General features: G+C 40.0%; 1 protein-coding gene across 3 annotated transcripts in view; it reads right to left on the bottom strand.

The window, feature by feature from the left end:
- ARHGAP28 (Rho GTPase activating protein 28) overlaps positions 1–17,731 on the bottom strand; it is a 190,037-nt gene that overhangs the window by 64,421 nt on the left and 107,885 nt on the right. For 2 of the 3 annotated variants that reach the window (XM_012506403.2, XM_030810730.1), the window contains exon 3: positions 13,184–13,401. In XM_012506403.2, the coding sequence (XP_012361857.2) occupies positions 13,184–13,401 (218 nt within the window). Of the gene's footprint in view, positions 1–13,183; positions 13,402–16,108; positions 16,174–17,731 lie in introns of those variants that run through there. The other variant, XM_003262065.4, reaches the window with a different exon arrangement.

Raw genomic sequence — 17,731 nt, 5'->3', positions numbered from 1 at the left:
TTTTTTTTTTCTAGAGTCAGGTTCTCGCTTTTTTGCCCAGGCTGGTTTCAAACTCCTGGGCTCAAGAGATCCTCCTGCCTTGGCCTCCGAAAGTGCTAGGATTACAGGTGTAAGCCACCACACCTGGCCCTGATTAACCTTCAACAGGCGGTATGACCTTCAACGATTTGAAATGAAAGGCAAGTGAGAGGATATTTTGCCCATGGGGAGATTAGGAAGGAGAAGGGACAGAGGAGGCTTGCTGTGATTATGCTTCTGTCTGCATGTCCTGAGGATGCCTGAGATCCTTCTGGTACTTTGATTATTCACTCTTTCACATGGAGCTCAAGACAGAACTGCTTTACTTACCCCAAGGTGACAGCCAATGGGTTGGCATAGCTTAGTTGCATTGGGGTGAGTGGCAGCCAAGGGGAGACAAATGCAGGGTGGGTTAATGTTCCCCTTTGGCCGATGTAAAATCATTTCATAAACATTCCATTCAAAGGCCAACTGTTATCTTACCTGATAACTGTGAATTACCATGTCTCACCTTCTAACCATCGCCATTGCTTTTGTCTGCATTTTAAATTCACTTTTAAGCTAATATATAAAAATATATATTATTTTACTGCTGTTGTCTAGAGTGCTAGGCACTTGGTGAGTGTTCACTAAATACCTACAATTGTTTCATGGTGATTACCCTATAAACCTGACTCTGATCATCACTTTCTAAGGGAAGAAGAGAAGATAAAGGCAAATGAAAGAAGTTTTACTCCCCATACACCTAGAAATATATTATATTGAGAGCTCTGCAGAAAACAGTACCATAGCAGGGCTGACATACTCTCCCCAGAAAGGCCTGTTTTGCAAGGCAGGCCCCTGGGCTGGCAACTGAGAATCTGAGTTTCAGGAGGTTTCCACTATTTCCTCAATGTTAAGACTGGCTCATGGATCCTAAACTGTTTGTGCCAACGATATGACTTATACTGAATACCCGTGTTCCTTCTGGGAGTCTGGAATTTTGTTGCATACTAGGTAGACGGTGCCTACATGATCAACCCCCAGTAAAAACCTGGGGCTCCTTGGCTTAAATGAACTTTCCTGGTAGAAACAGTTTGTTGCTGGAGGAATTAATCTTGTCCTATGTTACCCCACTGAGAGAGGACTCTCAGAAGCTTGCGTAGATTCCCTGGACTTCGCTCCATGCACCTTTCCCTTTGCAGATTTTGCTCTGTATCCCTTTGCAGTAACAATTCCAGCCATGGGTAGGACTATTTGCTGCATCCTGTGAGTCCTTCTAAACCACTGAACCTGGGCATGGTCTCGGGAATCCCTCACACAGGGGCAAACCAGATTATGTATTTTTGATATTTAAGCTAATATATTTTACAATACCATATATAAGTGTTTGAAGATTACCACTTGTCTAACCTACACACACACACACACACTCTCTCTCTCATCCTTTCATGATTATCTACATTGTTATCTTCTGCTTCATAAGGTTAGATCTGAAAAAGGTAAGAAATAAATTTTTCAAACCTTATCGGCCTCTGCTTGCCTGATGCAACATCCGCAGTCCAATTTAAAAATCTACTCACAGAGGATGCAACATACCATTCTAAAATAGAAGTCCCTCTCTAATATACTAAGAGGGAAGAAGTTCTGTGAAAACTCATCACATATTTTTCCTCTAGTTTGGAAGAAGGCAAAAGATGGAACATAACGATAAAAAGATACAAGAGAAAATAAATAAAATAAGCCCAGAATAATGAGAATCCCTAGTTAGGGGTGTGTGTGTGTGTGTGTGTGGTGTGAGATCGAAATTAGGGCTCCATAACATAAGCTGCCTGGAAATCTGGTGAAATCAGATGGCCTAATAGCAAGTTCTCCCCAGCATACTCCTGCAGAGAAGGTCCCCCAGCCAAACAACCCTCCTTATCCAGAGGACAGTTCTTGTGTATCTCTGAGTAGTATTTCAGTTCCTGGCCAGCCCATGGCATTACTCAAAAGCCAATCACCTCCTCCTGTGGGAGCCAGGGGGCAGCCTACCCTCTTGATGCTACAAAGCCTGCAGACCCTGCTTGCTCACCCTGTTCCCAAGAGCAGCCTACATGTGGCCCTGTGTGGCATGCGGTGTCCTCCTCTCCCAAGCTGTGAGGAAACGTGACTAATAAACTGCTGTCGATTTCACGTGACCCGTGTTGGGTGCTGTGTGTTCAACCACTCTCATAATCCAAGGGTGGAGAGCTTTCCCTCACCAATGGGGTAAAGAGAAGACAACCAAAATAGAAGGTAGAGCCAGGTGGGACACAAGGCTCACAGAAACCCATTTTTTGGAAAGGCTTCAGTGTCTGCTCTGACTTGCCCTCCTCTGGCTGTGGGGTGAGACACTGGCTGCAGCAAGAGGAATGGGGACAGCAGAGAGGGGCAAACACCTCGGGCCAAGTGTCCTGGTGGGAAGGAAGATATGACTGGAAGGTGTTAGCACACTTCAGAAAAATATAATAAAATTAGAAAAAAGATTGAATTAGAAAAAAAAATAGAGACAAAATCTGCAAAACAGGATTGCTCACAGCACCCGCTGACTACACTCCACATCCAGACCTCGGTCTACCTCAGGCAACAGAAGAGCGGCCAGAACACAAACTGGCCATATCCAAATCACTCAGCAGACTCTTAGGAGAGACCAAGAACCTGCTTCCAGATAGAGTGCCCCACATGAAATCTATGTAACATAAAAAGAAACTGTACAGAAATAAAACATCATCATCATCATCATCATCGCCATCTTCATCAGATCAAGGGTGGGAAAAGGAATTATTCTTGGAAGAGCAAAGAATCCTTCTTCCTCTAACAGGAAGGAAAAAAACTAAAGTTAAAGAGAAGGAAACATACTGAAGTATAACAGAGGAAAGTCTCTCACTGTAAATGGTCTGTCACCACGAATCCAGGTGGAGGCAGATGTCAGCAAACCCCCGTCCTTCTATGGCTCCTGTTCACGATGCACCATTTCAAAAGGTGGACCCAAGCTTCATGACACATGGTATAGATCATGCATGGGATTCATCTCATAGAAATAAAGCCTTCTACTGAGACAGATTCATTGGCAGTCATGAACTCAGATTAGCATTCTTTGAAACTTTGTACTAAAATGGACAAGATGGGCTCTGATGAAATGTGTTCACTTCCTGTGCTAGACAGTGCACTTTTTCCCACTTATCACTACACATTTAAGATGACATAGTGCTGCTTCCCATGATATTTACATTTAGAGTGTACATATCTACCATGGAATACTATGCAGCCATAAAAAGGAATGAGATCATGTCCTTTGCAGGGACATGGATGGAGCTGGAAGCCATTATCCTCAGCAAACTAACACAGGAACAGAAAACCAAACACTGCATGCTCTCACTTACAAGTGCAAGCTGAACGATGAGAACACATTATGGACATATGGTGGGAAACAGCACACAGTGGGGCCTGTCCAGGGTCGGGGGAGGGAGAGCATCAGTAAGAACAGCTAATGGATGCAGAGCTTAATACCAATGTGATGGGTTGATCTGTGCAGCAAACCACCATGGCACATGTTTACCTATGTAACAAACCTGCACATCCTGCACATATACCCCAGAACTTAAAATAAAAAAGCTGAAGAAAAAAATGCAATTCTAATTCCAACAAAGAAAGATATTTACCTTAATAAAATAACTGATCTGGGCATGGTGGCTTATGTCTGTAATCCCAGCACTTTAGGAGGGAAGAGGCTAGGAGTCTGAGACCAGCCTGGGCAACATAATGAGATCTCATCTCTATAAAAAATTTAAAAATTAGCTGGGCATGGCGATGTGCAGCTGTAGTCCCGGCTACTAGGGTGGCTGAGGTGGGAGGACTGCTTGAGCCCAGGAGTTCCAGGTTACAGCGAGCTATGACTGTGCAACTGCACTGCAGCCTGGGTGACAGCAAGACCCAGTCTCAAAATGAAAAGAAAATAACTGAAATGTCAAAATATTTCTTATGGTGGGAATTAAATTAATACTAAAGGATACACGGAGGTTAGCTCAAGATTTTCCATTATGAGCTCATCCAAGAGAACAAAATTGATCTGACATCTTCCCCCACACTTTGACTTCTGGCTGCAGCTATTGCCGTGGGTGTTGTTATTTTTGTTATTAAAGGTAGGGCATATAGTTATTTGTGAATTTAACTATTTCTGAGTTTATTTTTAAGAGTTTTCTTTTTTCTTCATTGTTTCCATATAAGTGGGCATTTTTTCCATTAGTTTTTCTAACTGTCTTGAAATAATAATAATAATAATTATTATTATTTTTTATTATACTTTAGGTTTTAGGGTACATGTGCACAATGTGCAGGTTTGTTACATATGTATCCATGTGCCATGTTGATTTCCTGCACCCATTAACTCGTCATTTAGCATTAGGTATATCTCCTAATGCTGTCCCTCTCCCCTCCCCCAACCCCACAACAGTCCCCGGAGTGTGATGTTCCCCTTCCTGTGTCCAGGAGTTCTCATTGTTCAATTCCCACCTATGAGTGAGAACATGCGGTGTTTGGTTTTTTGTCCTTGCGATAGTTTACTGAGAATGATGTTTTCCAGTTTCATCCATGTCCCTACAAAGGACATGAACTCATCATTTTTTAGGGCTGCATAGTATTCCATGGTGTATATGTGCCACATTTTCTTAATCCAGTCTATCGTTGTTGGACCTTTGGGTTGGTTCCAACTCTTTGCTATTGTGAATAGTGCCGCAATAAACATACGTGTGCATGTGTCTTTATAGCAGCATGATTTATAGTCCTTTGGGTATATACCCAGTAATGGGATGGCTGGGTCAAATGGTATTTCTAGTTTCAGATCCCTGAGGAATCGCCACACTGACTTCCACAATGGTTGAACTAGTTTACAGTCCCACCAACAGTGTAAAAGTGTTCCTATTTCTCCACATCCTCTCCAGCACCTGTTGTTTCCTGATTTTTTAATGATGGCCATTCTAACTGGTGTGAGATGGTATCTCACTGTGGTTTTGATTTGCATGAAATAATTATTTTTTCTAACCTCCTTACACTGTTTCCCTTGCCTTAACTTACCAGTTGACTGTTTCTACAGGGAATTGATAATACCTCCTCTTTATCCAGAGTCACATCCAAAAGAGGAGTTGGGATACAAAAAATCATCTGGCTATTGAAAAAAATGAAAGTGCATTTTATTTTATTTATAGTTTCCAAAATTTAATTGTGCAATAAATAACTTGTTATGTATAATATGTGTACATTCATACAGATTTGTGGAGATAACCACAGCTATGATTACCTATGCACTCGTCATTGCATTTAGCAATTTATCAATTCATACTGGGCACCTACTAAATGCCAGGCACATTAATAGACACTATTCTCTGTGGAAGACACTATCAACTGTGCACCCCAAATCCAGTCGGTTGTCTTCCTTAAGTTTCCTGATTGTTTTTATGAAAGACAAAAAAGAAAGACAAAAAGAAACTGGATTCATGGTAGGGAAAAACACCATCTACATCGTCTTCTTCAGAAAGAAAAACAAACTCATATTTGTATAACACATTATTTCTTGTGTTTTCTGTTATGTGCAGCCAAATGTATATATATGTTATATAATCATTTTTACAGCATACTATATATTTATATAGTCAATTGTACATTAATTCCACTTTTAGCTAGTTGCTTATCAATTATGAAGCCGGAGATAAATTAAATCGACTATTTTGCTCAGTTAAATGTGTTACTGAAAGGAACATTTAATTCAGATATTCTGAATGTTGGAAAATGTATTTGGGTACTGGAATTCTGCTCCTGATGAACAGGACTGTAAACCATGCGTGATGTATCCAGAGACTGATTTAACATTTTTGATTTAATATACAACTAAAACAAGGGTTAAATGTCTATTCCTTTATTATAAAAACTCCATTGAAAAACTAAATGTATTAGATATTTAGTGAAATCATAACATTGTCATTCTTCACCTTGCCTGTTCATATTTTCTAAGTTTCCAATCACAATTATGTATTACTTTCATTGTAAGAAAAAACACATTTATTTTCTGAAAGGAATAAGTACTACTGAAAAATCAGCACAAGATTCAATCAAGATAGCAAAATGCACAGGCTACCTTCTCCTGTCCCTACAAATTACTCCAAGAGTCAAAAGGTATGTCTTTTTAAACGTGCAGTTCTAAAAACCACTGAACATTTCCATTAACAGAACAGAAATTGTTGGAAGTTCCTGGCAGATAAAAATCAGGCAGGAATGGTTTGATAGGGGTAGAGGAAAACCTCAGCCTGTAAAAAGGCACAAGAGAAAAATGCGTAGAAAGTAAAGGCTGATCCAGAAAAAGCCCATTTCCAGAATCAAAATAAAAGGATCAGGGAGGCACTCCACACTCAGAAGGACCAAAGTAACTGGAAAATATTTTTCAGAACAAAGAGGCCAGGCAGACCCTTCCCTCCCAGACACTGAAGAGCAGGCAGTAGAGAGACACCTGCCTCGGTGGCAGTGGCGTCTGTCCCAGTGAGGGTGTGGTGGTTGTAGACAGAAGGCTGAATTGCATTTCACTTGGAGCCTTCTAAAAGGAAGTATAGCAATTTATCAACCCATACTGAGCGCCTACTAAATGCCAGGCACATTAATAGACACTATTCTTTGTGGAATAGTGTATAAAAAGAGAAGTTCAGTTTGCTTGAAAAGGAAATAAATTACAGTTCTTCAGGACTCCCATGACTTTGGCATTGATACCATATGTGTGTGTCTTTTAAAAATTATTTTACATTTTTTAAATTTTTATATTATCAACATGGAATTTTTAAACTTAAAAATATGACTCATACAAACATAAAATGGGCACATGTCAAATGTTTTGTATTATTATTTTTTAATTTCTAATTTTTGTGGGTACATGGTAGGTATATATATTTATGGGGTATATGGGATATTTTGATTCAGAGGTGTCATAATCCCGTATGTATGTGTCTTAAGTGAAGGATGACAGTCAACACACTTCACCATTCAAAAAGGCCCAGACTCCTATTCACAGGAGAGTTCTGGGAGAAAAGAGGACCATACAACTCCCATTACCTATACTAATCAATCTGTCAATCTAGTCCTTTCTTAATAAACATAAATCAACACCCAAGGATCAAAGTCAACAGAGCAACAACAATGGAAGAGAAAAACAACAATGCTAAAATAAACACATGACTCTGAAGGGAGCAGAAAACTCAAGGAAAAGAAGAGAACTTGAAATTTAAGGTTTAATTTAGTTATTACCTTCAGAGTGCTGAGAGGCTACTGCAGTCAAAAAACAAGAACAGATGCTAGCTATAATGAAAGGGAAGTCAGGGCAAGGGGAGGGGCTTCAGTAAATTAGCAATATGACCATTAATTTTTTTTCTTTTTGAGACAGGATCTATCATTCTGTCTTCCAGGCTGGAGTTAAGTGGCCCAATCATGGCTCACTGCAGCCTTGACCTCCCAGGCTCAAGTGATTCTCCCACCTCAGCCTCCTGAGTAGCTGAAACAACAGGCATGGGACAGCAGGTATGTGCCACCACAACTGGCTAATTAAAAAAATTTTTTTTTGTAGAGACATGGTCTCACTATGCTGCCCAGGCTGGTCTCAAACTCCTGAGTTCAAGCCATCCTCTTGCCTTGATCTCCCAAAGTGCTGGGATTACAGGTGTCAGCCATCATGCCTGGCCAAGTTTTTAAAGATTGAAGGCATAAATGTTAAAACAGCCATGGCCAAAATAAGCTTGGAAAATATAAGAACATTTAAGAGACACAGAGGTTCAATCCAAACAGTGTAACAATCATCTAACAGAAGTTTCAGAAGGAGATAATTGAGAAAATACAGTGAACAAACAAATACTTGTTTTAAATGCTAGAAGAAAATATGTAGAACCTGAAAAATGAACTAGTTCTCAGATTCTAAGGGCTCGCTTAGTACTGACCAGGATGAATTTTTTAAAAAGATAAAGTTGGTGAAATTTCAAGTTTCCAGCAATAAAAATAAAATTCAAAAGCTTCCCCATCTGTTATGTAAAGGAACAGGATTGATGCAGACATTGTACTTCCCCATAGCAATGGTACATAAGAAAAGATAATGGACCCATATCTTACAAACTCTGAAGTCAAGTGATTTTGAGCATGGGATTCTATGTGCAAAAAAGAATTAAGAGAAGAACCAGCATAATCTACATATCTATTTTCTAAATTACTGAATTTATAGATAAGTATAAGATAAATACTTATATCTTTATAAGTATTTTATACAATATAAAGATATAAGTATTTATCTTATACTTATCTATCTTACTTATAACCTTACTAGATAAGTATATTGGGTCAAACTTATACATCTAAGATTAATGCAAAATCTCCTTATGAAACTGATTATAAGACTTCACTAAGAAAGTGAAATGGAAAATCTTAGGTAATTATTCAATTAATGTAGGTAAATGATGCCAAAGAAAGAATAAGAAGGGATAGGGAGGGAGATGAAGGGATAGGGAGGGAGACACACAATTGGTGGGGGCGGGTTGGAGGGAGAGAGAGAGAGAGGGGAGAGAGAGAGAGACAGAGAGAGAGAGACAGAGAGAGAGAGACAGAGAGAGAGAGAAGAGAAGGACCCCAGAGACACAGGACAGGAGGAGGAACAGAGGAATTGGTGTTTATGTTGTCAAATTCAAATAGAAAACTGAAAAAGTTCAGGTACATTCTCTAGAAGCTTCCAAATTTCTTGCAAAGACAGATGCTGAATTTTTTAGGAAACAACATCTGTGAAGATGTTTCTTAGGCCTTATATATTGTAAATATTTTCTCAAAAGTGAGGTTTATATAGCTTTTTACATCTCTGACAAAGAACAATCTGAATTTTTTAAGCAGCTTATACAATGCCAAACTTACACTGATTTCATTTCACTGACTGCCCTGTTTTCCAAGACAACACAAGCCCTTTTGACTCCCTAGAATACATGGTCTTTCTTTCTCCTGTGCCCACCCACTTCCTTACTCCCCATTCTCAGTTCTCTCTAGAACTGAGACTTCAGCAGCAGGACTGGGAGGAAAGAGAGGAAGGCAGATGGAAGGAAGAACCCCGGGCCATTCCTCACTCCTCACCACAAATGCACCCTGTTAGGCCCTCTTTTGGTCTTTCCAGGAGTTAGACATCAGTTTATTCCATTTGCCTGTCTCAGTGAAGCAAAAGAAATTTCATTTTGAGGAATTGAGCACTTTATCTTTCCCTTCGTGTTCTAAATGAAAGAAGAAGAAGGTGCACAAAAAATACCCTTTACCTTGCTGTTTTTACATTACTAGAAGTCCAAAGTCTTAGGAAATCTGAAGAGAATAGTTATGCATTCTCTAGTAATGCACTGAGTAAATGGAGGATTTGGGAAAAGCCTAGAAACGCAGTTTCCTAGAGAAAAGCAAAATTCAAAGTCTGAAGTATCTGGAAATAGAAGTAAGAAAGGCAGCATGGATGCAAAGATTTTAGGACCCTCTCAAGATGATCCTGAAGACAACTGAAAAATAACCCAGGGAATTTTTTGTTTTCAGAAGAATTCCAGGCTCAGGCCCTCCTTTTATTTACAGTAATAGCAAATCACCCACTTGCAGTTTTTCTAGTCTCCCACCAGCTGGAATCTACTAGGTACTGTGTATCTTTGGGATCCACTTTGGGGGATACAAGAAAGGAAGAAAGAAGCCACCAGAACAGAAGGGTATCACAGTGCTCCAGCTAGAACCCAGCAGAACATCTGAGCTTGCCATACCTGAACGCTTAAAAGTGGAGAGTTGCTCTTCATTTACTTTGAAAGAAAATCCATTTGAAAGATGAATTTCGAATGAACATGAATGATCATCATAAGTCAAAGGTATTAATCAATTAGACCTTCAGCCTAGGAAACAAAGTTTTCCTTTTTCTAATATACCACGCTGAAACAAATTTGTCAATAAATCTCGAAGATTTAGTACAAATAGTACAATTCATATTTGCTTTCCTCTTTCCTTTCTTGAAACAGCAAATAAAATGCAAGTGAAGGGGGAGGCTGACTTAGAAACTTACACTAACTCTTAATCTAAAAAAATTATGGCCAGGGGCAGTGGCTCACGCCTGTAATCCCAGCACTTTGGGAGGCCGAGATGGGTGGATCACGAGGTCAGGCCGTCGAGACCATCCTGGCTAACAGGGTGAAACCCTGTCTCTACTACAAATAGAAAAACAAAATTGGCCGGGCGTGGTGGCGGGCGCCTATAGTCCCAGTTACTCGGGAGGCTGTGGCGGGAGAATGGTGTGAACCCGGGAGGCGGAGCTTGCATTGAGCCAAGATCGTGCCACTGCATTCCAGCCTGGGCGACAGAGCAAGACGCCCGTCTCAAAAAAAAAAAAAAAAAAAAAAATTACGTTGGTTAATGTGACTCTAACTAAAACAAAGCATTTGAGTACTGCTTCTCAAGTAGAAAGTCCCTGAAGACTTTCACACTGCGCGGCCGCCCCGTCTGGGAAGTGAGGAGCGCCTCTGCCCGGCGGCCCCGTCTGGGAAGTGAGGAGCGCCTCTGCCCGGCCGCCCCTTCTGGGATGTGAGGAGCGCCTCTGCCCGGCCCCTCTGGAAGGAGCGCCCGCCCCCGTCTGGGAAGTGAGGAGCGCCTCTGCCCCCTCTGGGGGGGCCCGCCCGCCCCTTCTGGGAAGTGAGGAGCGCCTCTGCCCGGCCGCCCCTTCTGGGATGTGAGGAGCGCCTCTGCCCGGCCGCCCCGTCTGGGAAGTGAGGAGCGCCTCTGCCCGGCCGCCCCGTCTGGGAAGTGAGGAGCGCCTCTGCCCGGCTGCCCCGTCTGGGAGGTCTACCACAGAGGCCAGAAGCAATGTGGGGGCTGGACATGGTGGCTCACGCCTGTAGTCCCAGTACTCTGGGAGGCCGAGGCGGGTTGATCACTTGAGGCTAGGAGTTCAAGACCAGCCTGGCCAACATGGCGAAACATATGAAAAATACAACTGACAAACCAACCAACCAACCGAGTGACAACAAAACAGGTCTACCCTGGAGTCATACTCTAATTTTTTCTATTTTCCTCCCTTTCTGATCCTTTGTCCCACTTTCTTTTTCTTCCTCTTCCTTCTCCTTCTTCTTTGTCAAATAGAGGATTGAGTTACTATCATTGATCCATACAAAGTCCCTCTCTCATTTATTTTCTTTAATTCCCACCCCCCATTTCTATTCCCTGTCTTCCCATGTGCAACCTTCCTAATATGTTTGATATGCATTTTTTTGTTTGTATGTACTTTTAGAAAATGTTTATTGTTTTGTGTGCAAAAAAAAAAAAAAAAAAAAGAAAGTCCCTGAAGACTTTCAAAAAGATTGTTAAGAAGTATAATAGCCTTTTCAAAACCCACAAGACACGTTACTTGTCCTTCAGTTATTTGGTTGTTGTTGTGGAGTCTATCCCAATTTCCCATAAAATCATCCCTTGGTACTGCTGCAGTATCATGGCATAAAGGACTCTAAGTGCTACTGGACATAAGGACCACAGTTTCTGATCATAAACCATGATGCTGCTGGGTGATGTCTCAATAAGAACATCTGATACAGAGGGTCAGATGAAAAATACCAAAATGTCAGGCCCAAGGAATTTAAACCAGCAAGGCAACAGTAGGCATTTTACTGCAGTAGGCATCTTGGTCAGGACACCTGTAGCTAATGTCCTTGCCTCACATTGTGGAAGTCACCTTTACTCAGTTACAGCTGTACACAATCCCACCATCCAGAAAGACACAGGTTTACACTAGGTTGAAAGTCCAAATAGCTCAGCACTCAAAATGCACTTACCATAAGTTATATCATTATATATGGCAGAAGATTCTAGAATAATGTTATTCAATACATAAGCTACAAGCTACATGTGACTGTTCATATTTAAATCAATTACGATTAAGAAAAATTAAAAATTCAATTTCTCACACTAGCCACATTTAAAGTGTTGGTAGTCATATGTATCTGGAGCTACCATACTGGACAGAAGTAGACCATTTCCATCACTATAGAAAGTTCTAAAGGATAGTGCTATTCTAGGACACTGTTAGCACAAATGCAAAGGTTAGCTGGGCCTATATGAGCTGCCTTGGCAACTACCCAATGTGATTACTTTATCTAAAAGAAGATATGACTTACAGACAACCTTAAGTAATTCAAATTGGAGACTGTCTTCAACCATGATTTCTACTCAATACCCCTGAAGCTTTAATGTATGCCATTATTGATACTATAATTAATCAGACAAGAAACCTAAATCAGAGTGATTAACTAGCTTGCCCAGGTAACTTATCTCTAATTGCAGCTGACCATCAAATTTCCTTTTTCTATATACTAGTTATCCCAAATGCTTCAAGAATCCCATCTGCACAGAACCTAACCTAGGATCTTGCACAGATAATGCATCTGTCGCATCTGTGATGCAATTATTGGAATGTAACATTGCAATTGTGCAACGAATAAATGAACAAGTAAGCTATAAGAAAGAGCTAGCAGTAAAACAAATGTAGACATAGGAAAACATGAGTAATAGCCTTAGATGTAAAATTGTGGACATGAAATTGCTAAGGGAAAGCTAGAACTTCAACCAGCCATTTATAAAATGTGGGATATTTCCCTTCTGGTTTTCTGAATCATTCTCTTGCCCACTTAATTAATGCTGGTATCTTCCATTTTTTGACCATTTTAATTTATCTGAACATAAAGGCTACCCTACCCAATCTCTCATCCCCATCCCCCATTCAAACCAAACCACCTGGTCTTGCTTACTTCCCTAGGACTCCTTTGCCTGACCACAGAGTTTCCATTCAGTGCTTAAATTTAAGTAAAGGGTCCCTGGATACTACCCACAAAGACTTGTTCCACTGCCAAAGAAGTCACTCTCTGATTTCAACAAAGGGAATAAGTTTAGTATTGAGGGAGATTGCAGTACAGGAGATAAGAAATGATCACTTAAGTTCAGACTTGTAAAAATTTGCACTGTGCTGTCTGCTTTAGTTTTCTCAAACAGTTAGAATGGAACCACCCAACCAGACATTTCTGATATTTTTTCCACCCCAGCCCCACCCTACCTCATCCCCAGTCAAACTAAGCACCTTTTGAGCCGTGTTTGAGCCATTACTTACAGAAGATTCACTGACTCCAAAAATGTCTCTGACATCCCTGATAGATTGCTTATTCTTTTTCCTCATGGTTTGGGTATAGGTATTGTATCTCTTTTCCACAGCAGCTGCTTGGGTTCGAGTCAATGTAGAGAGCAAGGCTTTGCCATCTTCCTCTTCATCACCTGAGATCAGAGTTGATAAACCCACATCTTGCAGCCATTCTGCTTCAAGTTCTCCTTCTGTAAAAGAACATTACCAAGAAAGGGTTAGAATATCTTCTGTATGATTGGATGCCATGTGAATATCAGACAAGAAGTATTGGTAAATAATATTTGTATTTTTTTCTACAGTAATTATGGGAAAGAACTACAAGAATGAATGAAAGTCTGCACTGTATTTTTAAAATAAGTCAAATTTTAAAGTATTTTCTAATAGAGTAAGGTAATTGGCAGACTTGGTTAGGTAAATTTTCCTGCTGGAGAGTTAAACATGAGCCATGTCTGGCCTACTAATTTCAAAAAGTGATAAAACATGAATATTTAAAGTAAAACTATAATAGAAAAAAAACCATTATTTAATGGAATACAAATTGGTTTTTCAATCACTCACATGGAAGTTCAAATGCCAGGGCCACCATTCACCAGCTGCCTGATTCCTAAGTCTTACGATATCTCAAGGCCTCAGTGTCCTCTCAGCAAAATGAGTATAGTGAACCTCTATAGTTTTATGTTGTCTTGGCATCCCTCTTGAATATGGGCTTAACTTTCTCATACCAGAAGCAGGGCTTGGTCACTCTTGATGTGGTTTCCAGGTGTCCAACTCCTCCCAATTCCTCCATATAGCAGATCCAGGTATCTGCCTTATACAATCACCTCTTGGTGATGACTTCCTATGAGACAGCTGGATACAACCTGTCTGACTCATCCCACCAACGCACACCCCCTACATGAACTGCACAGATAAGGTGTAGTGACCACTTCTCAGTCACAGAGCGACTCCCTGCTTGCTCTAAACCTGCCAATTAGGACTCCCGGTGGGAAACCTGCTTGGGTAATACTTGGATCCTAATTGAGGCTCTGGTCCCCAGGTCCCTCACTCACTCTCACTCTTTCCTGTTCCCTGCCTGCTTGTTGATTGCAAGTGTCCCAGATGGCTGCCCCTTCCCATTGGCCCTGAGAGACCAGCTGCCGTCTTCTCCCTGGGATCTGTTCTTTCTCTTATTTCATGTGTTTTGCTGAGTTGCCTTCTCTGTATCTCACCTGGCCAATACACCTGAACCTAGCTTATTTCCAGTCAGGGCTCTTTTATAGCATCTGCCAGTACAAACGAGTTTCCTGTGAGAGGGACACCCGGTCATGGGTTGAACATGAAGGTATTAGACCACCCACCAGGATAAAGAGGTATCCTGTGAAAGGCAAACATCAGTGACCAAATCCCCTGTAGCTCCATCAGAGCATGGTTAGTTTATAGTCGCTCACCCGAGAGAGACCTCAAGACCAAATTAGAGAAAAATACAACAGTGAGAGTAATAATAACAAAAGGATTAGGTGCCTATGAGGATTTTTTTTTTCAATCAATGTATTTATGACAGGTAGCAAAGAATCTGGAACAAAGTCGGTATTCAATTGATGTTCATTCTCCCACCTTTCTCCTTATTCTGAATGTTAATCTCTTTTCTCAGAAGAAAATTCAAAAACCTAAAATTCCTCAATATATAGAAATATAAGGAAATCAGAATAACAGTGTCCTGTAACAGAAAATCTACTACACATATGTTTCTGGGAACTATGCTAAGGAGGCATTACCCAAGCGAGGGTTGTTTAAAGAGCAGATTAGACTAATTTGTAAACAGCATGCCAAAGCATTAGTCTAGGAGTGCTGGATTCTGCTTACATTATTGCATCACTGATGTATAAACAAAGCCTTTGATGTGTATTACAGGCCCAGTTTCTTAGCTAGGCAAATATTTAATTTGCTATCTTAATTGTTCATTTGCTTTGTAAGCTGTCCCTTTAACAAAAAAATGAAAAGTGAATTGATGATTGGCAGCCGTAATCTAAATAGTAAGCCCTTTAAGTTAAGAGTTATGACATGGAGCTCTTCCTTAAGCTATGGATAAACTTTTAATTTCTGAAGACAAAATTTACAATTTAATATTTAGTATGTTAATATTAAAATTTTTAAAAGTTGTTTTTTCCCCTCCACCTATGTAAGGAGTAATGAAAGAGCAGGAGGAAAGAGTACTTGGTAGGACTGGAGTTGACATAAATCAGAGGTGAGGATGGTCTAAGTCCTTAAACTGCAGCCTAAGTAGGATGTATGTTTTCCATAGGTAAGAAATGTTCAGGGCAGATATCAGTGTTACTCCTGTTGGCTGCTCACTCTAGTTGCCAAATGTATAACTTCAACACAGAGAACTCCTTTGAATTTCAGTTCCATATATCTGACTGCCTATTAAATATCCACTTGGCTCTGGCATTCATATGTCATATTCACTGTGTTCAAACCTGAACTCGTATTTCTCACTCCCAATTCTAGGCCTCTTTCAGGATTCCGTATTTCAACACACGAAACCCACCATCCAATGTAATTAGGCAAGAGAGTAACCCAGGAGGCATTCTTGACCTCTCCCTCTCTTTCACACATCAACTCCAACACATCCCCAAGGCCATTTCATATTGCCTCCTTATTACTGCTCAAAAGGTCCACCTTCCTTTATCTCTTCTGCCATGACCCTGGTCAGAGTTACATCCTCTCTCTTGTGGATTGCTGTGATAAACTCGTGACAGTTCCTCCTATGCCGTTCTTGATCCCCTTCTAATCTATTATCCATGTTATAACTAAATGAGCCCTTTCAAATGAAAACAAAAATAATTCTACAGTTTTTCCTTGCTCTTATGACTAAGAAAACCCTTAACATAGCCAACAAGATGTGAAACTGCTTACATTTCTGGACACGCTTATACCATACTCTCCTCCTCTCCTGTTCTCTGGCAATACTGGCCTACTTTGGATTCCTCAAAAACTCAACATTCTATTTTGTCACAAGGTCTTTGGACATGTCAGTTCTTCTACTTGACCTCATAATTACTGGCCACCCATCTTTCAGATCTCAGTTTCTACATCGTTTTCTCAGGAAAGCTTCTTTTTCCCTGAACTCATCAAGATAAGGTCATGTCCTATTGCTATCAATCCTAACACTGCTGTTTCTTCTTCCTTCAAATAATTTTCTCCTCCAAATATATTTATATTATTTCATTAATTACTTTCTCTTCCACTAGATTATCAACTCCTTGAGAGAAAAAAAATTCTGCTTTTTTTTTTATCACTCTAACACCAACACCTTCCAGAGTGCTGTATTAGAGACGCTGTATTCCTTATCCTGCTCTAAAGGGAGTTCATTTTAGTTCCCACAGTTAACTTGACTGGACTCATAACCTCCACTGCTTGCCCTGCTCTATGCAACATCTGTAATCTTGGTTAGTTAAAAACAGCTTTCAGCAGCTGTTTTTAAATGGCATGCTTAGAGTCTCCATATATATTCCCTAACTGACTCCCAGATAAAATGTAGGGCAATCTGAGCATCAAAATAAATGACAGTAAAAGATAAACCCACTAAATAAACCAGGAGTCCATTCTGATATAAAGAAATAACTTGGTGTAGAGTGGGATGTTTATATAGTTTGAAGGTACCTCCCAAGAAAACAGTAATTACAAAAATGAAATGACCAAGTTCACATTGGAGAAACCTTGCATGTATATATCACCTTAAATAAGTGATTGAAGTGGACATCATCAGTGACAGAACAAATTAAAATTATGAGCCACCTGACAGGATGCCATGGGAAGAACACAACGTCACAACTTGCCAAAGATGTATAACCTGAGTCTAAGTCATCGGGAAACATCAGACAAACCCAAATTGTCTGATGTAGACGAGCATCTATAAAATTACCTGTAATTTTCAAGTGTCAAGGTCATAAAATTCAAAGAAAGGCTAAGAAACTGTTCCAGACTGTAAAGGGGAGAGAGTGAGAGAAAGAGAGAGAGAGAAGAAAGAGAAACATGTTTTTCAATTAAACATAATAAGCGATTCTAAACTGGAGGGTTTCTTTTTTTGTCATAAAAGGTAATCTAGAAAAGATAGCAGTCTGAGGACTGGATGATAGTAATATAATAAAAATAATGTATTAATTTTAATAGTATGCTGTGATTATACAGCGAATGGCTTTCTCTCTATATAAGTGTGTATGTATATATACATATAATACCTAAAGTACTTGGGAGTGATAGAGCATCAGGATGGCAAGTTACTCTCAAATGGTTCCTGAAAGAAACAGTCTTTAAAATTGTACTTGTGACTTCCCCATATGTTTGGGATTATTTCAAAATTAAAAGAATATAAGTACATACGACAACTTAAAGCAAAAATGACAACATTGCATTGATGTATGTACAACATATGCAGATGCTATACATAAAACAATAGTACAAACCACCGGGCATGAAGAAGAATGAAATTCTACTGCTGCAAGATTCTTATATTTGATATAGCGAAGCATAGTATTT

Source organism: Nomascus leucogenys, chromosome 4 (assembly GCF_006542625.1).
Source record: "Nomascus leucogenys isolate Asia chromosome 4, Asia_NLE_v1, whole genome shotgun sequence".
Taxonomy (NCBI): Eukaryota; Metazoa; Chordata; class Mammalia; order Primates; family Hylobatidae; genus Nomascus; species Nomascus leucogenys.
The sequence above is the reverse complement of the archived record's forward strand: the minus strand, read 5'-3'. Positions and strand labels throughout refer to the sequence as shown.